Raw genomic sequence first — 27,453 nt, forward strand, 5'->3', positions numbered from 1 at the left:
AAGAACACCAGTCTTTCTTACCCAATGGTGGTACCTCCACATGGTTGTCCTACGCCATTCTGAGCATGATACTGTGGGCTGGAGTAGATTTTTCACTTTGCGGATGGGATTCCACATTGCTGGAGAGAACTACGTTCACCCCTGTTCAGATGATATTTCCATTGGGTTTACACACAACTGAGACCAGCCCATTGTTTCTAACACTATTTTCAGTGTTAGCAATGCTTATGTCATCAATCCTCATAAGAGCACAGCACATATGGCTGACTCTAGGTAATACAGGAAGAAGAGAGAGGAGATGTGTAACATTCAAAGCAGGTACTGCCATACATGGACGGTGCAAAAAGTGGCACTCCAGATTCTTCTTTGTCCTTGATACATCATAGAATCAGCCATAGGCTCAGAGGTAGATTTGTGCCTTATTATTTTATGTAGGCATTTTATTTCATAAATTTTATGCACCTTGAGTTTGCAAAGAAAAACAACAACCCAAAAACAAAACTCGGTTTACAATGAGATTTTTTTTTTATTTTTTTTTTGGTAAAAGCAATGAAAAACAACTATTTAAAACATTAAAAAATAAAATCAGCAGTACACTAAAAACAGATTAAAATACACTGGATTGAGCAGGGATTTTTTTAAAAAAAAACTTGGATAATTCATATCTAAATGCATTTATTTATCAAACTTTCCATAGCAAGAAAACTTCTTATGCAATTGACAAAAGTATAAAACATTTAAAATTACCGATAAAAAGCGGTGAAAGGGTGCAGGCAAACACTCGGTTCTTAACAGCACACTAACCTAATTGTGATCTTATTGCTGCCTAGTTATGGGGCATGCTTATGCTTATATGTGATGTCAGGAATGGGCCAAGTAGAGACATGGCTGCTGAAAGCAGGATTGAAAACACACACACACACACACACACATGCATCAGCTGGTGGGTGTGGAGTTTGATCCTGCTTGCTACAGGCCAGCCAGTGAGTTCCTGTTGCAAACTGGCTGGCAATACCCTTCAGTAAACAGGATTGACATTGGCCCACACATTAGTTCAATTGCACTTGGTCAATGTCACCCACTACCTCTTTGGGCCAAGTTTGACAGGTGGGTGGGACAACCCACCTGTCAATCACATGGCACCATTGTGATGCTGGATGGCCTGGGTGGGGGTAGGGGAGAAAAATGAATGGCCCATTGGGTCATAAAACTTCCCCAGCCCAGTTTCTCTTCCTTCCTTTCTGGCAGTGGAAAGGTAGGATAGAACTGAAAATTATATAACCATGTCTCCTACATATTCCAGCAACCATCACTGCTGTCGCATGTAGTAGGGTCCATGCATGCTTCCCTCCCAGGTAAGGTGCTGCAATTTCCCCAGTAGAGCCAGTCTTCATCGTATTTGTTCCTTTTATTTCTCACATATTTATAACCCTGAAGAAATTTGTCCCAAGGCCACACACATGTGCAAAACTGCACTACTGTCATATTTCTTTTTAATATAGTTAGTGTGTACACCAAGCAAGGCACAGATTTTCACACTCTGCCTGTCTATCCTGAGGGAGCCTAGTTAATCTGGCATGATCCCAATGTATGCAAATGACCCCCCCCCCCAAAAAAAGGGAAATGAGATGTGGGGCACATAGTGAAAGAGGGCAGTTTGTAAGCGATATGAATCACAATTGTAGAAAAGACAACTGGGATGTCTTCTTGTACAGAAAGAGTCAAGGAGCACCAGTCTGCATAATGCAATTAATTTGCATGATACTGGACACTTATTTTAAAATCCAGATTGCTCCAGACATGTGGCAAATCAGTGGTCTGACTCTATTGTCCCAAGGGATGGGCAAATCTGTAAACTTTAGTTTCTCTTGGTTTCTCATTTTGCCAACCTTGATTTCAGTTTTCCACATTTTCATATGTTTGAAATGTTTTTTAAGTCCTCATGAAAAACCAGTGTTTTAGTCTGAATTTCTCCTAATACGTACATATTTCTTTGCAGTTCTGTCTAATATACACATTTCCCAAAGTAAATATCCCTACTGCAGTCATTTTTGTATGCCATTTTCACAGATACATTCCCTTTTACGAACACTTTATTCTGCATTTCTGTATACATTATTGGCCTGGAGAACTACATTGCAAAATTCAGAGAAGTGCAAATTTCAAAGGATGACTGTGTTTCAGGTCCCATATTGTTCCTGAAAGTGTGGATTAGGCAGATTCAACTTTAAATGCAAAGTAAATCAAATTTATCCACCACCCCTAATTGTCACCGCCACAAATTAGGACTTCATGCCCTACTCCTAGCATGAGTGGTGGTGCTCAAAATTGCAACTTGTGTTCATGGGAAATTGTTCAGATGACCAATTCGCTACACGTGCAACAAACATTGTGCTTGAATACCTACTTTTTCCTCTTGTGCAAGACGTTGGTCAAGAACTGAAACCATAATTAAGGTAGCCCATGGGTAATGTCGTTTTTGGAATTTCTTTTACAAAAATTTGACGTCTGGGAAAAGGTCACATCAGTTGCTTACTGTCTTACTCCTAATTTCCAAACCCCTTCAAACAAATAAACTTGTCATCTGGCCTGCAGGATGAATTCGTTTTGAGTGATCATTACCCAGCAGGGCTTCCTGCTCTTGCGGAATTGAATGGACAGAATGATTGTAAATCACAAAGCTGGCCAAAATTGTTCTATTCAAAGATGCTGACAGTAAAAAGGAGGGCGGGGGGGGGGGCGTGTTGAAGTAAACCTCTTTTCTTAGTTTTGCTCCATGGTGAGTTGTGTCTCTCAATGTCCTACTTACTTGTGCACTCAAAATAAATATTTCAGTTTGTCTCAAGCTGCAGAACTAGTAGCACAAATCGACCAAAAGCTTCATCTTTTCATCTGGAGAGGAAAAAACCCTTCTTGGCTTCTCCTTTATTTTGCCACCTTCAGAAATGTTTGCGGATGCAATTCAAAGTACACTTATCAGGAGTGAGTCCTAATGAACACAGTGGGACTTACTTCTGAGTAAGCATGCACAGGATTGGCTGAAAGTGGCTGTTCAGTTGGACTCTTTCATTTATTTATAATAGTTTAATGTTTCAGCCTCCAGCAAAACTTCCCAGACAAAAAATAAAAACCAACAGCAACCAAATAAATTAAGCAACAGAATCACAGCCCTAATGCAGCAGGGCCTCATGTTTCAAGCTGGGGCTGAGGATAGATCCCAGGTCTGAAAACCACCCTAGCAAAATGCTAGTCTTTGAACATGGGAAGCCCTAGCCCACATTCCCATCTAAGCTTTCTGCATGATCTTTGGGAAGTTAGACTTTTTCCACCAGAAAAAGCTGGAAAACTACTTACACCTGCAAATAAGACTTCAGAAGGGCTCACTGTAATCGTTATTGAGCAGTTTCAACAAGCTTCTTTGAAGTTGCTGTGTGAGCACTAAACAACTGATTGATGCTGACAGCATGCCTTCACAGGGGCTCACTGCAGTTGCCAATCAGCCTATAGTGCAGCCAGTACCAGGGGGACTTGCTGGCAGCATCGATCAGTTGCTTGCTCTTTCTTCATCTTCTTCCCAGTTGCTGAACCATTTTCTTTCTTCTTGCAGGGGGATTCCAGGGAAGAAGTGTGGCACCATTATCCTGTCAGCTGAGGAACTGGGTAACTGCCGAGTAAGTAATTCTCTGCTCTTTGAGCTTCTGGTCAGGCCTCTGCTCCTGAGGGAGCAAGCGAAGCTCCTTTCTGCTGGCGTCTTGAGTTCAAAAAGCCAAAGAGCTCTAGGGATAATTATATATAACAAGGTGTTTTCTTCTCTAAGTCCTTACCATACTTCATGGCTCGTGAAGATCAGCTGTATAATAATGCAGAGTATGGTGAGAGAGGCTGAGACACAGACAAAGTAGATACGCTGACAAATATCCCATGCTGTTCATCTCATTTGAGTGCTCCTGCAATGCATGCTGGTTGTACATTTGCAGCGTTGGCACACAAAATCTCTCACCCTTGCAGATGGTATGCTCTCATGCCAATTCTGCCTTGTATCCATCAACCCATGGGCTGGCAGGGCGTCATGAGGAATGCACCCCAAAGAAAACTGTGCCCGGGGCAATGCCCCCCCTGCCCTACCCATGTTACTCCTCTGAGAACACTGAAATGAGGTGCTGGACACATGATACATGTATATGTATGTGCATGTACTGTAGAGCCTTGGTGGAACAACGTGTTGTGCAATTGGACAAACTGTTCAGTAAATTCTCAGCAGAGACCAGAATAGTTGTAATGTGGAAATAGAAAATGTGCAGCTCTGGAGAGTCATAAGGTTGCAATGAGAGATTCTACTCCCTTCAGCTCTTTATCGCTTGTGGTGGGGGTGGGAGTGGGGAGACTACCATGTAAGCTCACTGTCTGCTGCAGTTTCCGGACAAACACTCCTCTCAACAGCTCTCAGAGCAAGAACCGAGATTACAGCCAACGTCAATGGCTAAAGTGTGGTCACAGCTGGAAGTTAAGAGTTCAGATTGTGTACTAAAGGACAAACAAGGGCAGCAACTAAGAAATAATAAGTGTGTGGAAAGATTTGCTGTGCAGAGAAATGCATCTGATGCCTTAACCATTAGGGATGCAGTTTCTGGGTAGAGGTAGCTGGGTGTCAGAACACAAATGAATATCTGCACAGCGTTGTGTGGATGGAGTGTTTGACTGTGTCTGCGTGGCATTTGTATGCTGCCTAATAGTACGAAGTTGCCTGGCAGTTTACAGTGAATAAGTAAAAAAACCCATTGAAATACAAAGTAAAAATAAACCATTAAAGCTGGAACCTGCAGAAATGCAACAAAGCAAAACTTGTCAGAGTCAATACACACTCACTCAACATTACTGGGTGATCTCCAGCCAGTCGCACATTCTCTCAGTCTGATCTACCTCAAAGGGTTGCTGTGAGGATAAAAGAGAGAAACCCATGTGCAATAATATCTGGAATTCCTCAAAGGAAGAGCAAGATAAAAATGTAATGAATCAATGGCTGACTCATTGGGCTTCCAGCACAAATCTGAATCTCTGCCCCAGCCCCATCACATTCCAAAGCACAAAGCTGTTCAAAACTGGGTTGACTGGCCATACAAACCTGCCACTGGGCATGCCTGTTTGCTAAAATGTTTTCCTCCTTTTGTAAGGCTCCTTTCCCCAGCCACCTCCATCAGAGGAAATGGCCACAGAAAATTTTCTGGATTATCTGTCCTGAAGAGGGTAATGAAGTAAAATCAGGTTTCTTCCAGAGGAAAATCTTACCACATCTGGATCGAGGTTCTTCCTAGCATTCTCGGTCACAAATTTGTTTTGTGAAGGGGAGACAAGAGGAGAATGGGCAAGCATGGCAAGTGACAAGCCTATGCCTGGTTGAACCCAACTGTCAGGTACACAAGAGTCAGCCCCTGACAAGCGTCAGAATCTGTCCACTTACTTGCTGCTGGTGTTGAACAGAACAAAACAGCACAGTTGGTGTATAACTTTTAAGAGAAAGACAGGACTGCCTAGAGACTAAACATCAGCAAAGACAGATTCTTTCATTCCCTTTCTCTCCCACATACAGAAATGAACACAAACAGTATCACTACATTTTTGTCACCTTCTCTCGCCCACACAGCTGACGTCTGCAAGAGGGAAGGAAATCCTATTTTTTCTCCTACACAGACAATTACAATATATTTTTTAACCCCCCTCTTCACACACCTATGTTGAACTTGCACAGCTAAAAAAAGACATACAGACCAAGTCTTTCTCACATGTTCATTTGTGGATTTGTCTTTCTGTAGGCAGACTTGTGCAGATGGATGCCCCACACCAAATACTTATATTCAAACAACACGAAGTGCTTCACACTTTTTGCTCATAAACATACAGCACACAGACCCATCCAGCTCACGAGACATGCACTGTCTGGTTAACGCAGACTTCTTTGTGACACTGATGTCCATTCAGAATTTCGGGAATGTGCTTGAATGCATCCAAAGCAGCATACCATCTGTTGTGCCATAAAGAGAATTTAATACTCATTTCGATCTGAAAGAACCGAGACAGAACCAATTAGCTCTGCATGAGCCGTTCTGCAGCCTGCGCTAGAATCTGGTTTAACTTTTCCCTCTGTGCTGAGGATAGTATGGGAATGCATCATATGGGATTAACTGTGCTTCCACCCAGTGACATTGTTCCTTGGCAGTTTCTGCACCATCACCCCAAGGAATTCAAGAGCCTTGTCTTAACCCACCCAGCACTTTCTTGCCTCCCTCCCTATCTTATCCTGAATGCTGATAATGGGAAGTCACGCTGATAAGAGAAAATCAAACCTGCATACTCCCTCATTTCTATGGATTGGGGAGTGCAGCAACAGAAGTACCGTACTGCCTGAGCACATCCCACTTCTCCAAACAATTACTATTTCAACATACTATAAGTGATCAATAGTCAATTTCTTAACCCCAGCTGGGAGAACAATTATTAGACCTTGCCTAGCTAAGCTACTGGAATGCGGGTGGCGCTGTGGGACACGGGTGGCGCTGTGGGTAAAACCTCAGCGCCTTGGACTTGCCGATCGCATGGTCGGCGGTTCGAATCCCCACGGCGGGGTGAGCTCCCATCGTTCGGTCCCAGCTCCTGCCCACCTAGCAGTTCGAAAGCACCCCTAAGTGCAAGTAGATAAATAGGGACCGCTTACCAGCAGAAAGGTAAACAGCGTTCCGTGTGCTGCGCTGGCTCGCCAGATGCAGCTTGTCACACTGGCCACGTGACCCGGAAGTGTCTTCGGACAGTGTCTCCCGGCCTCTAGAGTGAGATGAGCGCACAACCGTAGAGTCTGTCAAGACTGGCCCGTACGGGCAGGGGTACCTTTACCTTTACCTAGCTAAGCTACAATTAGAGGGTCACACCTCTGAGCCATGAGATCATTGCCCCTCATTCCCAGAAGTTATGGATGTGTAGATCGGCCATCCCATTGTGAGTGGTGCCTGCCAAGGCAGAAGGAATGTACCTGCATGCTATTTCTTCCTGGACAACCCAGCTTTCGCTCTCTGCTCCAGAAGCAGCATGCAGGACACCATACATTATCTGGTGGACACCCCATGGGAAGTGATGACATGCCCCAAGACCTCTGCACTGTTCCATTTTGACTTTGTCCCCAGATCAGGAGCAGTTTGCTTGATTCTTGTGTGCTGTTTTTGGCTTGATCAGGGAGCAGTGCTGCCAAGGATTAAAGCTGCACAAAGGAGCAGGTGACCTCTGGCTAAGCATCCTGCATCACCTGAGAGCCTTTTGAGCATCTTCTGCCCTAGAGTATCTACCATGGTCCTCAAGGATAGTTTGCTCTTGACCATCTCAGGAGGCAACTTCTAGGACTGTGGTGAAGATTCTCTCCCCTAAACCAGTAAAGCCATTAGACCATTGTTGGGAAATGGCTTGAGATCAGGGGTTCCTTAAAACATTTCACTCCCTACTCTTATCAGCACAATGCACCACTTTGTGGGTTTCCTTATCCCACCATCTGCTTTGCTGCTACAAGCACTAGTGATGTTGATCCTGTGGGAATGTTCAGGGAGGCAGGAGAGGATATATTGTTTAATAATATCCTTCCTAACTTCTGCTAGCAAGTGCTATAACTTAGCAGAGTTTTACATTCCCCTCTTAAACACACAGCAGGTAGCTGGTTGCAAGCTTGTTTAAGCTTCTCAATATAGATTCCTGGTAATTTCCCTTTTATCTCCCTCTTAAAAGAATAAACATGGCACAATCTTGTGTAAAGTATATAAAATAAGTTTACTCACACATTCAGTTCACAGATGGATCCCTGAAGGCAAACTTAGTTACAGAGTATATACATGTGGAATCTATCCCATATGGAAATGGTCCCTTTGTCCTCTGTTGGCCAACAGAGCATCTCTAAAAAGCTGCTGGTCCTATAACGAGAGGAAGTGAGAGAAAGGGAGTGTGCAGCATGCTATGTCCTTTTGTGTTACCTGGGCAGGTAAGGTCAAGCCAACCTCTAGCCACATGCAAGAGGAAGTATGTCCCAGTCAGTAGGAAAGAGGAAGTTTTCTACTGACTGGACCAAACATTCCCTTTCAAGTTCACTCTAGAAAAACAAGGAATGTTGAACTTTACTGCTATCTATGCATCACCTCCCACAGGTCCTAGCTTAGAAAGCAATGCTTTCCAAACTTTCTTTAGGAAGCATGAGAATGTGCACATTGAGTGGGGACAAGGCAGCCATTTAATTCTTGGTAGAGTTGGCCTGTCTCTCTACCCTGGATTTTTGCTGCCTTGTCCCCACTCTCAAAAAGTATTGGATACTTATTAACAAACCATGATGCCAAGACAGATCACTGGGAACAAGAGGAGGAGGAGGGGCACATGACAAGGCAATAGTGACACGCCTGAGACAGAGTTATGACATCCCAACTGCCCTAAATCTGCTCCCCTCTTGAAGATGTGCTCCTCCTATTCATTCCCCTACAATGGTATCCTTTGTAAGATTAAATGCTTACACCATTCACACGGTGAGTCACTCCTTTCCAACTGAAGAGGGTCAGAGGATCACAGCCTGTAGCATCATTAGCTGAGAGTTTGGCAGGCGAATGGAAGAAGAATTGCGCACTGAGTTGAATTCACAAACAACATGTAAGGTTGGATACTCTGGCTCCCTCTCATACCTGCCTACTACCAAGAAAGTGTAGTGCAGCACTCAGGATCTCTGGGCCAAATTAAAAAAGACAACAAATACACAATTAGCAATTGCACGGATGGTGTCTTACAGGCAAATTGCAGGTTCAGGAAGCCCAGTCTTGAGATGTGTGCAAATTAGGGAGTATATAAATATTTTCAGAAACAAACAAATAGTTTATAGATATATTTTCTGTTCCCCATTCCAAGGATGTGGCCACAATGCAGTTCTGTGCCAACAAGCTGGACAAGAAAGATTTCTTTGGAAAATCCGACCCGTTCATGGTATTCTATAGGAGTAACGAGGATGGGACGTAAGTCAAAGTGCTTTTGCTTTGGGGGCAGGATAATTATTCAGATTGTAACAGAGCTTGCTTAGGTGACCTGTAGCAAAATGTTGTCCCAAGCACTCCCCCTTCCCCCCGCCAAGAAGCATAAAACATTTCCCTTGATAATGAGTTTGTTCAAAATGTATTGGGCACCACATTCATGGTGCAGCTGCTCTCCTTTTCTAACAATAGAAGTACCCATCCTCCTGCTCCAAACAAGGGACTCGGCTTAGAAACTAGGTAACAACAGTTGAACAACTATGGAAAACTTAAGATGGAAAACAGAGTATATGGACGCACACATACCAATTGCAGACACAGAAAAACTGGATCTAAACAACCCAGTGTCTGCAGTGCAGTGTCCCCCCAGGCAAGATAGGGAAACTCTTTTAAGCATTCTCATGTTTATAAATGTTATGCACTGAGCGTTATGCACTGTTCTGGGAGAAATTAATCCATCTTTACGAAGCCCGTTTTGCAATGTTAGCAGTCCTCAAAAATTGACTGACACCTGTTCTGATGTGACTTCCTAGTGGGTCTACTTACACTTACGCAAGGTCACTAAGAAATGGTTCTCTCAAAATCATTTCAAATCAGCGAGGTAAGGATGTTCTTTGGCTGAGATTTTAAACCTGCTTCTTGATATGGGACAAAAGGGAATCATGTTGCCTGCATGTAGTGATTCTCAAGGCCATTTTTAAAAAATGCTTATGAATACTGCTTGGGTTGTATGCAGAGCCAGTTAGAGATTAAATTATATGCTTAATTTAAAACAGATAAAGATAGCCGTTAATAAGCCTAGAAGAGGCATTGGTAGTCTACAGTTGACCAACATTGTCCTCCTCTTGACAGTTCTAAATAAAAGGGACGCTTAGTCATAGTTGAATTTCCAATGGAGTAGAGAACATGGCATCTCCATCAGATAGCAGGGCTAGGATTAGGGTTGAACTGGCAACAGTTTCTGTCCCAACCTGTGTTAATCAAAATCAGCTCTGCTTCTGTGTTGCTGCAGTTTGGTTTCTGCCAAATACTACCTTATACATTTCATGTCCCCTATTTGAGAGAAGTTACCTAACTTATGTAACATACGGTACATAACTGTTTACATAACTTATATTCACATTTCATTGTAAAGGCAAAATCAAAATGCTGTAAAAAAGAGGGGGAAATTAATTACATATTAGTTAAATGGGGTTAGAATAGAACTATGCATGGTCTCCTTCCCATGCCCATCTTTCAGCCAGGTGTTTAATTGGGGTTTTAAAGGCCTAATTAAATATAATCCCCACCCCAAACTTATTTGGGACTGGATCCAGGGTGGGGGTCCCCAGTTTGATCCAGAGTCTGATGCCCCCCTCCAGATTCACTGCATGAATTGGCAAGGGCTACTGGAAACCACAACAGGGGAGATTGCAGTTGTGTTCAGGTCCTGCATCTCATTGGCTAGTATGGGAATACAAAGCTTGACTAGATGGGCCCCTTGCCTGATAGAGCAGGCTCTTCTTATGCCTTTACGTATCATCTGTAGACTTAATAATAACAATGATATTGGTGGACACCAATTGAATTTGCTTGACAGATTTCCATTCCTGACCACAGACAAGCATGCAAATCACAGCAGCTTCTGCTTCCTTTTCCATTTTCATTGGCGTTCTCCACCCTCCCAAGATAGGGGAGACTCTGCTGAGGATTTCAGACAGCTACTACCAGCTGATCTCAGTATAAGGCCATTTCATTCATTCAGTTGCCAAGAAAGCACAAGTTTGTTTTTTAAACCTGGAGTTGATGGAGGTTGCATGTCCAAAACTATCTGGAGAGCTACAGGTTCCCAACCCCTGGCTTCTAAATTTTGATCTGCTGGCACTGAAGGCCTATGATGCTGCCCTTTGGTTGTATGCAGTTCTATTTAGGCTCATCCAAAAGACCAGGTTCACTGAGGAAGATCCAGACACCTTTTACCAAGATGGTGCTTTGTTAGAGAGTTGTTACATTTTTAAAAGCAAGTAATCCATTTTGGTCATGGTCCAACCTTGTGCTAGTCTGCCCCTGTCCATGACAGCCTGACATTAGCGGAGCATTATTTATTTTTCCCTGTCTACCCTAACTCAACTGGCCTTATTTGTATCCTGCCAGATTTACCATCTGCCACAAAACCGAAGTGGTGAAGAACACTTTGAACCCTGTATGGCAGTCCTTTGCTATCCCGGTACGGGCCCTGTGCAATGGAGACTATGACAGGTACAGACCCCATGGAATAAGATGCCGCTTTGACAACTGTGTGTGTTGGTTTGTTAGAGGAAAGGATCAGGAGGTCTTACAGGAAAGCAACACTGAGGGAGGCTTGGGTCCAACATAATGTCACAGATGCCCCAAAAGTTGCGCTCTAAATACTAGGTGCTGGGGATAAGCAATGCAGGGGTGCTGTTGCCTTCAAGCTCTACGGGGGGTGCTCTTGCCTTCAAGCTTCACTTGTGGGCTTTCTGGAAGCCTCTGGGTGGTCACGGCTGGAAAAATAGGAAGCTGGACTCTTGATCTGGTTGAGCAAGTTCTTTCGTTTGCTCTTAGGTTCAAAATAAGAAAAGCATGCAGCAATCGACAACAGCTTCCTTTTGCCTCTGCAAACAGTAACTGTCCATTTCACCTCTTCCTATTGTATTGGCAACTGCATTGATTCTATGACTTCATAGGGATTACAAGGCTTTCAGGGCCAGACCCTGAGAGCCTCCTGCAACTTTCAGAGCTGTATAGTGAGATCTGGTAATATGCATTAACTGTGCTACCACCACCAGTACTCAGTCAATTCATTCACTACCCACATGCTGCAGTGAGTGGGACTTAAACTGAGCTGAGAGTGGGGGATCAGTGGTGACTGGTGTCCTTTGGGACTGGAAGGGCAGACTGCAGGGAGACGGAGCCCAAACAGTAGGTGGAGCCAAAGCCGAGGAGAGGCAAAGCCAGCTAATTCTCGTTTCCTTCCTGTTTGCCTCCCTGCCAAGTTCTATAAGGGCAACACTGAGACCAAGGAAGAGGGAGCTGACAGGTTGTTGGGGCAGTGCCCCACTTGCCCGAATGGACTGGCCTTCACTGTGGGTGAAAGAAGGGGAGATGAGTGGACCATTGGAGCAGTGGAGAAGGAGATACCCTCTGCTTCATATTGACCCTTTCCTGATATATCACTAAACTATTTTTTAGCATTATATGCACACATGAAGATGAGGTTGGACTTGCTTTTAAACTTACTAGAGTTCCGTGTTTATGTCCAAACTCTGGGTAGTTTAAATGATGGTATGTTCAATAACCAAGGTCAGCTATGGCTTATGATTTCTGTAACCCAACTGGCTATGCAATGTATACTGTAGAAATTGTCACATCCAGTAACAAAGCGATGTGAGTGTTTTCTCTTCCCTGGGGACTTAAGAGAATCTAAAAACCTGGGGCTCTGATCTGTTCCAAATTAGATGGCTCAGGTTCTGTCAACATAACTGAAAAGGCAAAAGTGGAGGTGGTGCGAAGAGAGACGACTCCCTAGAGAAGGCTGCTTGGAACAGAGATGTACTTAATGGGTGATTGATGGATGGAAATGAACTAAAAGGCCTGGGAAAGGTGTGATTGAAGATGTCCTGGAGATGGATTATCTGTTTCATTTGCAAAAGCAGCTAGCATTCCTATGCCTAAAACCACAGAAAAGGTCAGTAGCAATTCAGGAGAGATAGTCTTGCTGGGAGGGGATTGACAGTCATGTTAATCAGCGTAATAAGAGAGCCTTATACATAGGAATGCCAATTACATGAAGAATGATTGGGCCCATTACCCAGTGCAATATATTCTTCACTCAGCTTGCGGTTGTCATAAAACACAATAGAATTCACTCTCAGCATCCGTGTGTTTACACTTGCAAGCTTGAGAGCTGTGCTTTAATTGCAGCTCTTACCACCATGAAACCTACAATGTTTATCATTGATTAGAAGCTCAGCCCTGATGTACATTTACAAAGCTGTTTTCCATGCCAGTGGTTCCTGGTGATAAAACCCAGCTATATACTGGGCAAAGTGTACATCAAATGAACAAAACACCTTCCCCACCCCTTCGTTGAGGAGGGATATCATTTCTTGGCAGAAAAGCAAAAAAATGTGACTGAGAATGCAATCCTAATACATCTACTCAGAAGTAAGCTTCTTGGGTTGTCTCCCAGGTAAGCAAGTGTAAGACACTATCTTAGGACCTATTCATTCATTCTGTTTCATGATAAAGAGTTCTGTGTAACTTGGAATCTTAAATCAGTAAGATATAGTACCTCATACCTATTTTGCTCAGTCATTCTCCAGAAATGGGCTGACAGCTCACTGCATTTTCCTAAATGATTTGCTTTCATATCCTTTAATACAATTCCTTTTAACTTTTTTGCTTTGCTTTGCTAAGACTTCTGAGATTTAAAAGCGAATGAATCAAATAAAATTCCTCCTGAAACGAAGTAAATAAAGAGAAGAATCTATAAGAATATTGACTCCCACAAGGCATATTTTCTTAGGTGTAAAAATGACCCAGCTGGCTGCAACTTCTTGGCTTCATATCATATGGCTATCTTGCTAAAATGGAAGAAAAACCACAATGCAAAATTTTCTGATGGACTCCAGGTTGCACTCTGAAGTATCCATAAAAATATATAGCTGAGAACACTCCATCACTTGCGTTGATAATCTGTCAGTGCATTATTATAACCATTTAGGTGTGTGAAGGGTTTTGCTATGGTTATCTTATTAATCCTCACAAGCAACCATGTCACTGGAGCTCCATTTCACAAGGGGGGAAAAGGAATGGTAAAGAGCATTCAGGAATCAGAGCCCATAATAGCCCTCTAGTTCTTGCAGCTGTTCAGAGCAGTCTTCTGTGTGTTTGCTCAGAACTAAATACTATTGAGTTCAGTGGGGCTTGCTTTCTAGTAAGTGTGAAATTATTCCACACATACTTCCAAATATATGTGCTCTGGATTGCCTTTTTCTTAGCCTTGCCCATTCTACAAGGATGCAGTGTGCTCAACTGTGACTTTAATTTTGCCCAAACTAGCATTCACGACAAATTACTACACAACCCAATGAGGTGGCAGACATTTCCTTCAGGGTATTCTGCACTGACACATTCTGTTCTTATAGAAAGTGACTTCTGGCCTAATAAGACCTGGGATGCACTCAAGTTTTTGGATGCTAGCCACATATCTAATGACATAGTTCTATTTATGTGAATGGGTTTTCAAGTGCTTTTTGGTTCCCTCCGCCCCCATCTTCATAAATTCTCAAGTTTGATGGTTGCTGATATGGGAGTGATTTGAATCCAGTGATACTGTTAATTTAATTTTATTTACAGATTTTCTTTTTCATTTCCGAACAGCTAAATACGTCCAGATTGATATACTTAGCGATGCAATATTGCTGGTTATGCAAGCAAAATGAAACTTGAGTGCTGCAGTTATTGCTTAGAAATTTTGACTAGGATCATAATTACATTAAGCAGCTTGAAGGCAATGGAATGTTTGGTGCAATCCTGTATGTGTCTATTCAATAGAAAGCCTCAATGAATTTCGTGGAGCTTACTCCCAAGTAGGTGTGTATGCAGCCATAGCATCGCACTGTTTAAGGTCCCTGGCATTGCTAGATTGTGCCCACTGGGCTTCATTTTACAGTTATTTGAATTAGCCACACATCCGCACTGAGAGGTCCATGTCTTTTTATTTGCCAATAGAATGGATTTTCTAAGTGCCTGTTACAAGGATAATATTAGAGGAATGATTTCCATTGGGACCTGCATATAATTCCATTGGCCCAGAAATCAGATGTTCAGTTGTGGATGAGAGCAGCCTTTGCCAACCTGGAGTCTTTCATATGTTTCACCCTACAACTCCCATCGGCCCCAGAGTAGCCTAAAACATCTGGAGGAGCCTAGGTTGGCAAAGGCTTAGCTAGAGTGTTGGATTTGCATATAGAGAAGCCAGGTTCAGTACGCCAATGGAACAAAGTGAATAAGCTTGGAGAAATAGTGGGTCAGTCTGATGGTACTGTTGAACTGACAGACTCATAACTGCTTCTCAGTGGTTGAGCATCCTTTCTGGAGCCTTTCAACTCTGCCCATATATTATTATTATTTTAGCTTCTCCAGAAGAAACATACATACATACATACATACATACATACATCCAGCATATAAATTGAGCACTAGTTCTCATTTTTCTCCCTTGTCTTCCTTCTTGAAGAGAACTATATTGAATGGAAGAGAAAATGTCTTGTGTCGATGATGCTACTATAGTAGAATCATTGGAGACCCAGTCATAGGCAGATCCAAGAAAAAAGACTTTTGCATCCATACCTCTGGATGCAAATGGGATCCGTTCTGGAGCCCCGTTCGCATCCAGAAGCGAACGCAATCCACGTCCGCACGTCTGCTCGTGCACGAGCGGTGAAACCCGGAAGTAACGCGCTCCGTTACTTCCGGGTCGCCGCAGCGCACAACCTGAAAATACTTATCCCGAAACTACTTCAACCCGAGGTATGACTGTATAGAAACCTTGCCATTTAGTTTTTTCAGGGTGAAGGTTTTCCACCCAAATGCTGGGTCTGCAATGATGCTACTATAAAGTTTGCAGAATATTTTATGAAGGCAATTCTTGGCAGTGCCCAAGATCCATCTTACTCTGCTTAGAGTACACATGGGATCCCTATATATTGCCATGAAGGCCTGCCATCAGCTTTAATTATTGTCACCATCCCTCTAATACAAATCCCTCTAGATATTTATGTCTGTGTCTCTTGGAGCCAGTCAGAATTCATCACGGCTTGCTAATTTATGTCAGGGGCTGCATTGGTAGGGGTCAGAACTTTGTTCAAAAATGCTATTCTGGTGAAGGCTCTAAACTAGAAGAGACTAATAAACAATTAGATCTGGCAATGCCCTAGAACACGTTACAATCCTCCTCTTGGGAACCACATTTAGACCTGGCGCATCAATCAGAATAGCAAACAGACAGGTTGAGATGTATTCAGTTCTTGACCTTGCCGTACCAGGGCCTCAGTTTGGAGATTATCGAACGAAGGGTCAAAATGATTCTGGCCTTTTGCTTCTTGCAAAACTGAAAACTCGCTGCATTATCACCTACCTTCCATTTTCTTTGCTTTGAAAAGGAACAGGTGTCTCTCCTCCTGCCTAGAGTGCTCTTCTCACAGCAACACAGATGGTTGAATTCTTGCTTTTAAATAAAAAAAAATTACACACCCTGTGAGCTATTTGACCCTCAGAGCAGACAGGCAAAGGGCTGGATATGTTTCTTCAGGGTTGTTTCTCAGTGTTTCTCCCCCACCCTTCACACTCCCCCATTTAACAGTATTTGTTTCATTTTCTAAATTATTCTAATTTTGCGATCACTTTTCTCCTCTAGAGGTGGCTTAATTTATGTGAAATATGATTCTGGCTGCCACTGCATTTTACCTGGGTAAAATGAAAAGGCTAAACCTATCTGTGACAGGGAACTGGGGATGGAAAGAGATGCAGTTCACATTTTAATGTGAACCTGCCTAATTCTCATTTCCCAGAGCAATACACAAACCAAAAGGCAGCTACTCTTCCAAATTTGAGCTTCTCTGAATTTTGTGTTGCAGCCTTCCAACCAAACATTTTGCATTCCGTTTTTGTTTTTTTGTTTCTGTTGATATCTTTACTCACCCTTCACCACACTGGCTGCTTTTAGCAATTTACAAAACTCAGAATTACAGTCAGTTTAAAGCAATCAGTGGCAAAAGAATAAGGTCATAAAAAGATAGAGACAGAATATTAGGGCGAAGTGTGCAGTGAAATACATATATTCATATAAACAACATGCAAAAATACATTTTATTAAGGAAAATTACTCACAAAAATGCATGTGCATTAGGACAAACAGCATACTGTAATGTCTATATAAGGAGAGATTAGCACTAAAATGCTTAATGCTGCTGAATTTTTATAAGAACTTTTTTAAAAAAACATGTTAACTCATGATAATCAAAAGTGAGTGTTAGATCTCTGTTCTCACATTTATTTTTGATAATTTTAAAAATAATAATAACCAGCAGAAATACTGAGCCAATAATAATAATAATAATAATAATAATAATAATATTATTATTATTATTATTATTATTATTATTATTATTATTATTATTATTTTATTTATACCCTGCCCATATGGCTGGGTTTCCCCAGTCACTCTGGGCAGCTTCCAACAGAATATTATTATTAATGAGAAGAAAGAAGAAGAAGAAGAAGAAGAAGAAGAAGAAGAAGAAGAAGAAGAAGATAAAACATCAAACATTAAAAACTTCCCTAAACATGGCTGCCATCTGGTTTGGGTATCTGAGTTCTGCAAGGGTGGCAATGAAGTTATGTAAATACTAGACCTCTAAAGCATATTCAAAGTATATGAATACTTTCAACAGAACCTTAAAAACAGAATAAAACTTCAAACATTAAAAACTTCCCTAAACAGGGCTGCCTTCAGATGTCGTCTAAAAATAGGATAGTTGTTTATTTCCTTGACATCTGATAGAAGGGCATTCCACAGGGCAGGCACCACTACCAAGAAGGCCCTCTGCCTGGTTCCCTGTAACTTCACTGCTCACAGTGAGAGAGCCACCAGAAGGCCCTTGGCGCTGGACCTCAGTGTTTGGGCTGAACGATGGCGGTGGAGACGCTCTTTCAGGTATACTGGGCTGAGGCCATTTAGGCCTTTAAAGGTCAGCACCAACACTGTGAATTGTGCTTGGAAACGTACTGGGAGCCAATGTAGGTCTTTGAGATATGCTGACTGCCCCAATTTCACCAATCTGCTTCCTACAGAGAATAAAATATATGGAGTTGGAACACATTTTGTCTGCTTGAGTCTGATCTAGAGGAGGATGGGTAGAGAGCTGCAGAAGCTATTGCTAATGAAGACTGGAAGGCAACAAGAAGAGACCTGCAACAGAAGGTTTCTGTATGCTTCTGCTCAGGATCTGAGTCAGCTAGCCATGGCATTTTCCAAGATACGACATCCCACCTCCAACTTTCCACCCCTGCCCCACAACAGTCAGGAGCAGTTCAGTCTTCATCAAACTGCCTTCCCTCACTTTTCTTTAGGGTTTCTTCCGCTACATTTGATTGTACTTCTGCAAGTATGGATGTACCGTAAGCCTATTCATATCAGCTGGGCAGTTCCAGTCCCACACATGGATGATGATAATAGAAACAGGGATCAAGGGGAGAGCTCTAAATACAGCTCTAGGTAGTGACTTTCTATACAAACACCTACCCTGTAAGTAGCCAGGATTTGCAGCCAACACCTGCTGTCATTTCCAACTACTGGATGAGGAAAAGGTTAATATTTGAAAGCACACTTTCAATCAGGAAACAGAATGAGGAGAAGATTGCATTTGTTGTCTCGATCGGTGACTAGCTTGGTCCCAGTGTCATATGTTTCCATGGCAACTAAAGCTAAAAATATACCACCTAAAAATGAGGGGTGGGGGTGGGGAAGGCCCACGCAGCAGTCGAAACAAACTAATTAAAGATCCAATGCAGGAATTGCAAGGATAAGAGGGTGGGAGTCATTTTAATAATTTGTTTGGACTTGTTCAGAAGCAGATGAACAAGTTAAAGATGGCAGAAAATACTGTTTGCTTGAGACGCAACGCTGCAATTTCCACCAACCAGAATGGAACAAAGCTCTATAAGACCATCGTGTTTTTTCCACCATATAATCCGAAGGGCATGCATCTAAATCAGTGCAAAAAAAATATATCAGGCTTTTGCAGAACACAGCGCCTGTCAGGTGGAGAAGAGCCTTCAACAAGGTATAATTGTGTGCATAGGGAGGGATGTCTAGCAGTGATCTTTGGTGTGAGAATAGGGGTGTTAATAAATACACCCGAGTGACGCTCTTTTGAAATGTGAAATATTTAGAGGATATTAAACTGATAAGACAATATAAGCTCATGGGTTTACCACATTAAAAAATAGTGCGCACGTCTGTTCTAAGAAATTTGTGAAATTCTAAAATCTGAGAGACTGAAAGGAATTCATTTGTAGAAGGGAATAGCAAATGCACGTAGAGAAATAGAATGTGTGTCCTGATATTACCAATTGGCAAGCTTTAAATTGAGTATCTGCCTGTTTTTTAGGGCTTAAACTGCCATTTTCCATTCTGGGTACTATAAACACAGATTAACTGTCCAAGTAGCGATACACATCAGAGTGACGGAATGCGACAGAGTGAGCTCTGTCCCTGCTCCTGCCAACCTAGCACTTGGAAAGCACGCCAGTACAAGTAGATAAATAGGTACCGCTGCAGCAGGAAGGTAAACAGCATTTCCGTGTGCTGCTCCGGTTTCCATCACGGTGTTCCATTGCTCCAGAAGCAGTTCAGTCATGCTGGCCACATGACCCGGAAAGCTGTCTGTGGACAAACGCTGGCTCCCTCAGTCTGAAAGCGAGATGAGCGTGGCAACCCCATAGTCGCCTTTGACTGGACTTAACCGTCCAGGGGTCTTTTACCTTTATCTTTTAGAACAGAGCAGCACTTCTAAACCCAAGAAGAGGTTATCAGTGCTGTCCCATTGGACTTTGCAACCATAGACAGCCCTCATCATTGGTTAGGCGAGAAATCTCCAGTTTGGGGTTTGAATGGTTATAATGCTTTTTGCTTGACTGGGTTGGGGATAAGACGGTAGGAGCTGTTTGACTGTGGAACAGGAGGTTGTGGACTCTTCTTCCTTGGAGGGTTTAAAGCAGAGGTTGGATGGCTTTAGCTGAGATCCTACAGGGGGTTGAACTAGATGACCCTTGAGGTCCCTCCTAGCTCTACGATTCTATGGACACATATAGGTGTTTGTAGAAAGCTCTATGTGAATGGAATGTAGCCTGCTGTACAAAGGTTTTATTGAAAAGATTTCTATATTGTCCTTCAGCAGAGTTTTGAAGTGATTTGAGATAGGAATGTAGCAGACCACTGGCTGCCTTGATTGCTTTCTGCGCTCTGCTCCCAGCTCGCCAAGAGATAACAGCATTTCTCATTTGCTGCCATCCTTAAGTTCGTGAATATTTTTGTGAAGATTCTTTCAACTTTTTAGAAAAATGGTTTTCGCAAAAGATTTTGTGAATATAGCAGAAAGAAAGAAGAGAAAATCAAACTAGTGATAATTTAAAAGAAATATTGTCAGCTGACATTAACACAAAAAGAATATTTTATCAATTCTGATTTAAACATGTAGGCAGTCCAGGTAGGTATCTAAACAAAACTGGTGGTTATAAGCCATGCAGTGGAACCTCGGGTTATGTCCTCCTTACAAACGCTTCGGGTTACGAGCTCCACTAACCCAGAAGTAGATGCTCCTGTAGCAAACTTTGTTAGTACCCGGTATTTCACATCTCCGATGCTGCAGTTGAGATTGGTGTAAATCACATGCCTGTCTGGGGAGTGTGGGAGCAGAAGACAGTATTATCTCTTCCACTGTAGGTACTATTGTCCTGTACTTTTGCTTTTACTTGTTCTTGTTTCCTCTCGGAGCTGGAGAGAGCGAGCACCATGATTCCTTTGTCTGTACAAAGTATGTAAATAAATACAGTGGTACCTCGGGTTACAGACGCTTCAGGATACAGACTGTGCTAACCCAGAAATAGTACCTCGGGTTAAGAACTTTGCTTCAGGATGAGAACAGAAATCACGCGGTGGCAGCAGGAGGCCCCATTATCTAAAGTAGTATCTCAGGTTAAGAACAGTTTCAGGTTAAGAATGGACCTCCAGAATGAATTAAGTTCTTAACCCGAGGTACCACTGTGTGTAGATTAGCTCTATGATGTCTCACGCTTCTTGCTGTGTCGTGCTAGAAGATTAGTGTGCATATATCATTTGATATATGTCACTGAAGCTCACTGGAGAAGAAGGGAAATGCCTTTTCGAGAGCTGCGCATACTGGACGACGCTTGGAGTTCAGGACTGCAGGGGCATCCCCAGGGCGTTTCCCAACAAACTTTGCCCTGGGATACGAGTGGAAGTCGCACACCCGTGGCACGCTGGCAGCAGGAAACCCCATTAGCAAAAGCGCACCTCAGGTTATGAATGGTTTCGGGTTAAGAATGGATCTCTGGAATGAATTAAGTTCATAACCGGAAGTACCACTGTATGATAAAATACAGAAAAGGCAGTGAGATCTTCAAACCACTGGGCAAAAGATGGCAGGTGTGTCCTCCCAACCTTGCAGTCTCTTAGCCAACATAAGGATTCATAGAACTCACATTCATTGGCTATCCATTAGTCCCCACACAACAGGAATCAGACATTCTTTCATCTTCATGAGTATGTTTATTGTTATTTGCTGTCTACCACTTTTCATGGCCTTTTAGGAATTCTTATCTATTCGTTGATGAAAGACTGGCTTTGCTGTATATTTTACCACTCATTCCTTTTCTATACCTTGCTGGCTAGTGCAGCCGTTCAGCTTGCAGACTGGCAAGCTTCAAGAGGGAGTGAAAATATTTAGGCAGCAATTGCAAAAGTCACTGGGGGGACGTGGCACATTCTCTGCAAATGAACTCCAACTGGAGTTGAAAGAGTGATCTGACTTCTCCGCTCTCCCCAATGCCCGTGAGACTTCACCTGTCACCTGTCAACATGCATGGAGCCACGGGTGAATTAATCACTGTCACTCTTCTAACAGGAGTTTAAGAAGCTGGCTAGCCAAGGGCATTTCTTGACAACAACCCAGTGGCTAGGGACTTAGCATAGGAAGGGGGACAGTAGGAGGAAAGTGATTATGGCCACCATCTCCACTGCCTTCTTCGGAGTAATGAGAACAGCTGGTGTCGTTGTAAGCAAAATAGTCTTTAGATGCTGGGTTTGCAAACTTGGCCACAGTGGGTCCATCTGTTAACCAAAGATGAAACTCTTTCCTGGTGCAGCTGAATAAAGCCTAGAGAGCTCATCTGGCAGCATCCAATCACGTTTCTTCATTATTCAAAGAAAAAGCAAAGCCAGTTTATTTGCTTATTTATCAGAATCTTTTATATCCCAACTTTTCACTTATCAAAGTATGGCTCCAGGGGTGGTTTGTCCCCTTTTCGCCACTTGAGGCAAGATGGGGAGTGCCACCCTGCTCTGTCGGACCACTGACAGCACCACTGGCATCGGCACGGGTTTCTGGTGAGATCTCACAAGTTCTCACCGAAATCTCACGAGATCTGTCACTCTCCATGAAAACAAGTGAGATTTCAGCCAGATCCTGCAAGATGTCACCAGAAATTGGCATTAATGCAGTTGCTGCACTCTGCCAGTGATGAATGCAGGGGGGAGAGGGCCTGTAGGGACACCACCTCAGGGGCTGAGGCAGCTTCTTCACTCTCTTTCATGGGTGGACAGGCTACTGGGGATGGAAAAAATGGGGGTCTCTGGCTCCTTTCCCTGTCAGGACACATTCTGAAAGGGCTTAGAATAAAGGGCATCTCGCCCACCTCACTCCCTGGCAACAAATTGCCTAACACATTGAAAGCCAGGACTGTGTACACACTATACCTTTTGAGCACATTCAAAGCACATTTCCTCCCTCTGGACATTGTTGTTTTCTAAAGGTTGCTAGGAGTTGTAACTCTGTGAGGGACAAATTACAGTGCCCAGAATTCTTTGAGGGAAAGAATGTGCTCTGGATGTGCTTTGGAGATACTGTATCTGTGTACACAGCCCATCAGCTTAAACACATGCTCATTTAACTATAGCAGGGGTGGCAATCTCCCAAGAGACTGCGATCTACTCACAGAGTTAAAAACTGGCAGTGATCTACCCCCTTTTTGTGGGGGGTTCGGGTCAAAGTTGTTGAGTTTTTTCAGGGAGCCAATGATCTACCAGTAATCTACTGCAGACGTGCTGTGATCTACCGGTAGATCACAATCTACCTGTTGGACATGCCTGAACTATAGTATATGAATGTACAGAAACCTCATTCCCAAATGGCTCAGAAGTGCTACTGCAGGATCCACAGAGGAAACTCCCTGCCACAGAAAGAAAGCAGTGCGGTTTTAATATCACCAAAATCCCACTGGGGCTCATTTCCCCCAGGTTTTCTGCGAAGGATAGCTTTTATCTCTCGTGTACAGCTTGACATTTTTCTTGCCAACGAATTCCACAGAGAGAAAAAATCTGAAGTGATAGCAATAGGGATGGCAGCTTGCTTTGGGAATGACCATTAATGTCATCTTTTCCAGAACTATAAAGGTGGAGGTATATGACTGGGACCGAGATGGCAGGTAAGTGGCATTTATAACTCCTTTGTTTAAAAAGGTGGGGTGTTTTTTTTACTCTTTCTGGCTAGGAGGAGCTGGACTGAAACCAAAGTTAGATAGAAGAAATTTAGCAGTGTTGTGTATTGCAGGTCTGTGAAATGCTTTGAGGTTCTTTGAGGATCCCCAGGAAACAAAACAATTTATACAAAATACGACCCCTCTCCCATTAATCGACACATTTAGTAAAAAGGAATTTAGCTTATGCAGTTGGCTGCATTGTACTGGCAGAGTACATTCTTCCTCCTATCATGTAAACAACAACATTTTTTATCCCAGGGCCACATGTGTAAGATTCACATTGGGAAAATGAAAGGTGGGTGTGGCAGGGATGAGAAGGGGATCTTGTCACTTATTTGCTGGGATCATCATTATTATTCGGTTAAAAAAAGAGGCCTGTCAAGTAGAGGAGGTGATGGAATGGGAGAACCTTTGTTCTACAGTGTTGTTCATAGCAATTTCTTTCCCACTTAACAGCCACGACTTCATTGGGGAGTTTACGACCAGCTACCGTGAATTGGCACGAGGACAAAGCCAATTTAATGTCTATGAGGTGAGTGACTTCTTCAGGTGTCCCCAAAATATCAGGGCAGAAGCCTTCTTGGCACTGACTCCAGAGAGCTTTTTGAGAAAACAGGCCTCTTCCAGGCACTCAGAGCCTATTGGGGCACAACCTACTATGCTGTTCTCCTAAGTAAGTCCCATTGAGATTAATGGAAGCTGTGGAAAAGCAGCTCCCATTCACTTCACTTGGGCCTTCTCAGTTGAACTCCCCAAAGGATTGTGTCCTTTAACTTTATTAGCGCTACAGGCTCAGTAGCAATTTTCTGCCCCCAGTGTTGTGTGTGTTAACTTGAGATTGGTGGTGTGTTTGTGTTAACTATAACTGTGTTCATGAATTTCAACATGCTATTGTACTTAAGCCTTTCTACTGAACTTGGCACTTAATGAAGGGTTTAGACCAGCATTCACCCAACCGGTGCCATGCTGGCAGGGCTGATGTGAGTTGTATGCCAAAACATCTGGATGGCATCAGGTTGGCGAAGGCCAATTTAGATGCTATTGTGAATGATTCCGTGACCCTAGAGATCATATAACAGATAGCGGGCTGTATTTGGCATATCTTAAGGTAGTACCTGTAGCCATGGCAACTGAGATGCTCACATCCCATCCTACTACTATTGTATCACTAAAACGATAGCTTTGAATGAGTCCCTCTATCTGGCTAGCCATTGAGACAGGAGAAAAACTCTGTTTGGGATGGAGTTTGAAGGATGAAGGCCAGAGCTGATGAGGTGTCTGCAGGCCATACATCTTCATGGGGCCCAGAACCAGAACGGGATCCTGATTCTAAATTTCATTTGTGAAAAGTATCTAACCCTTTTGGAACAAAAGTTATGAAAGAAAATGTGCAGACACCATTTGAAACAATTGCTTTGTGAGATATGAGACTGTTCCCACCTTAGTGTGTTTAGCAAAAAAGTGGCCAGGTAACTCATTAGGTAATAACTGCTAGGTAGAAATTTGGAGTCATACAAGCCCAAGGGAAGACCCAAAATGGCTCAGGGAAGTTCCTTCTTCAGACAATAGATAAAGGACTTCCTGGTTCATTTTGAAATGACTAAGTGCTTATTTTGAAGCTGTTTTCCCATCTTCTCTGGTAAAGAAGTGATTGTTGCAATAAGAAAATAATAGAGAAATCCGGAATTTGAGTATAGTTGCAAATGGGCAACAGCATGTCCACCCCAAAGCAAAGGGAAACAGCAAAGACAAGAGCTTATTGCTCTTCCTAACCGAGGATTAATTTCATGCAAACTATTTTGTTTTTTGAGTATGTAAGCATGAAATCAATCACATATCTATATTGCAAGAGGGGTGGGTATTGTGGCAGAGAAAGTGTGGGTTACATCACCCCTGCAAAGTAGCCCAGTGTTGCTATAGTAATATTACAAGGGGCAGAGTGTAGTACTGCAATGTAGTCCACTATCTAGCCTTCTGGTATGTGCGTTTTTAGGGAAATGTGATTGACACAGTGGTGATTAGCTGCTTTCTTACCCATGATGGTGGGATACTTTGGGATGGGTTGTTGCTGCTGGTATAAAACTAAAATGGGTATATTCATGACAGAGACTCATATGCTTTTTGCTCAAGAAAACAAAAAGGGTTGGTTGACCTGTGCTGATAACATTGCTGTAGTTATTCTGAGGTATAAATAATAAATAACCGCAACACATGCTCTTAGAATACAAAGCTTTATTTTTAACAATTTTTATATTGAATTTATCCAAGCATGGGCATCTGGTTGCTGTAAACCTTAAATATCTTTACACACACATTGCCATCTGAAATACCTTTCCTGGTCTTGCTCTGAATATTGTATTGTCAGCCTAAGATCATTTGATGAAAGACCTATACCAGTAACATAACTGGTTTGCAACTCACAACGCTTGTTTGCATGGTTTAGGAATGGCATTGAAGGGAGAGCAGGGTTCTTGTGTCATTAGCAGCTGTGTGGCAGGCAGAAATCCAACAAATTAAGCTTCTTCTAGTGTGGAAATACATTTACAGGAAAAGCTTCACATGTTAGAATTTTGTTTGTCAGACGTACTTGCATGTGTCCAAAGTGTTGCAAATACTTGTGTTCTCTTTTGCAAGTGGGACAGAGGACCCAATCCACACACAGTGTACATATTGCAGATATTAATATTGCACAGCTTGAAGCAATAAGTTGAATAAAAACTGACTCCTCTTGGAATAAATATTGTCCAGAGCCAAAATATAGTTTCAAACCTTTGCTAACACAACTTTTTTCAGACTGATTTAAAGTAATAAATGATATATCCAAATAGTTGCATAATATCGTGTACTTGTCCAAGCTCAGGTTCAGCTTCTTACAAATATTGAATACTATTTACAATCAGAGCTGACAAACAGACCTCTTTCTCTCCCAGAGAGTCCATTAGCCTGGAGGCTGTTTTCTCTCCAGAAGAGACTCATTTGCACACCTTTGTCTTCTGTGACTTGAGAGAAAAGACAACTCACACACCCAAAATAGGGATTTGCAACTGAATAACCCTCCCATGTGATCTTAAGTTAAACACCATGTGAGTGAGCCAGCAGAGATACATCAACAGTTAATTATCAACCTGTTTAGGTACCCAGAGAGCTCTTCTTAGCTTTGGTGGAATTTTCCATTCCCCTTTAGCAATACACATTCAGACTCATTTTCCATTTCAATGTACAATTAAGCAATTATACTTAACAGTACTGGACCCAGAAAATCTGATTAAGATGTATGCACTGAATGACTGGGTCTCAGGCTACTAAGAATTAATACATCACTGGTTTTTAGTAGCCTATTATACAATTTAAACAAATTAAATGTGATCATTTGTTGACTAATGTCCATGGAAGGTAGAGTTTTGGGGAAAGATAGCTGTGCAAGGAATTTTTTTAGGTATGTTGATCTCTACTGTACACACAGAAAAAGGTCAGTTTTGCACACCTGAATTCACCCTTTCTTTCTTTCTTTCTTTCTTTCTTTCTTTCTTTCTTTCTTTTTTTCTTTCTACATCAGCTCTAAAAAAAAATTAGAAAGGGAGCAGGTACTGCATTGCTGTAGCAGGTTGAATTTCAACAGAGAAAATTGTTGCTACTCATAGAGACTGTGAGATCACCCCCTTAAGGGAAGCGGGGGGGGGGTCTCTTCTTTTAAGTGACTTACAACTGCTACTTCGCTAAATAAAATGACCCAATGGGGTTGGAATTGGTAGGCAAATATTTCCCCTCCCCCCATTTTTCTGCAATGTTGATTTTGTGTTTGCATCATATAAACAAAAATTCTGCAAGCAACTTGTACTTCTGTAGGGTATGGCAAAAGGGGGAGTTGTAATGTGTTACAGTGCTGCTCATTGCAACCTCTCAAATGAGAGTCGTGTCTGAAGACTAGGAGATAAGCTTTAATTTCTTCAGCACAATAGATTCAAGTATATAGTTAATACTTCAAGTTAATACCAAATAAATAGGAAAAAGATTCAAGAAATTATTTCCAACATTACTCTTATATCAGAGGGCACACATGCAAAGAATAGGA

General features: G+C 42.5%; 1 protein-coding gene across 4 annotated transcripts in view; it reads left to right on the forward strand.

Moving 5' to 3' along the window:
* The window catches only part of CPNE5 (copine 5), a 129,314-nt gene that overhangs the window by 66,613 nt on the left and 35,248 nt on the right, over nt 1-27,453 (forward strand). For all 4 annotated transcript variants that reach the window (XR_014512561.1, XR_014512562.1, XM_083445764.1 and 1 more), the window contains exons 8-12: nt 3,608-3,671; nt 8,917-9,020; nt 11,169-11,273; nt 23,286-23,327; nt 23,838-23,913. Coding sequence is in view for 2 of the 4 variants with exons in the window: in XM_083445764.1 (XP_083301890.1) it covers nt 3,608-3,671; nt 8,917-9,020; nt 11,169-11,273; nt 23,286-23,327; nt 23,838-23,913 (391 nt within the window). In the remaining 2 variants the exon portion in view is untranslated. The remainder of the gene's footprint in view (nt 1-3,607; nt 3,672-8,916; nt 9,021-11,168; nt 11,274-23,285; nt 23,328-23,837; nt 23,914-27,453) is intronic.

Source organism: Podarcis tiliguerta (assembly GCF_965153285.1).
Source record: "Podarcis tiliguerta genome assembly, chromosome: 6".
NCBI classification, from domain to species: Eukaryota; Metazoa; Chordata; class Lepidosauria; order Squamata; family Lacertidae; genus Podarcis; species Podarcis tiliguerta.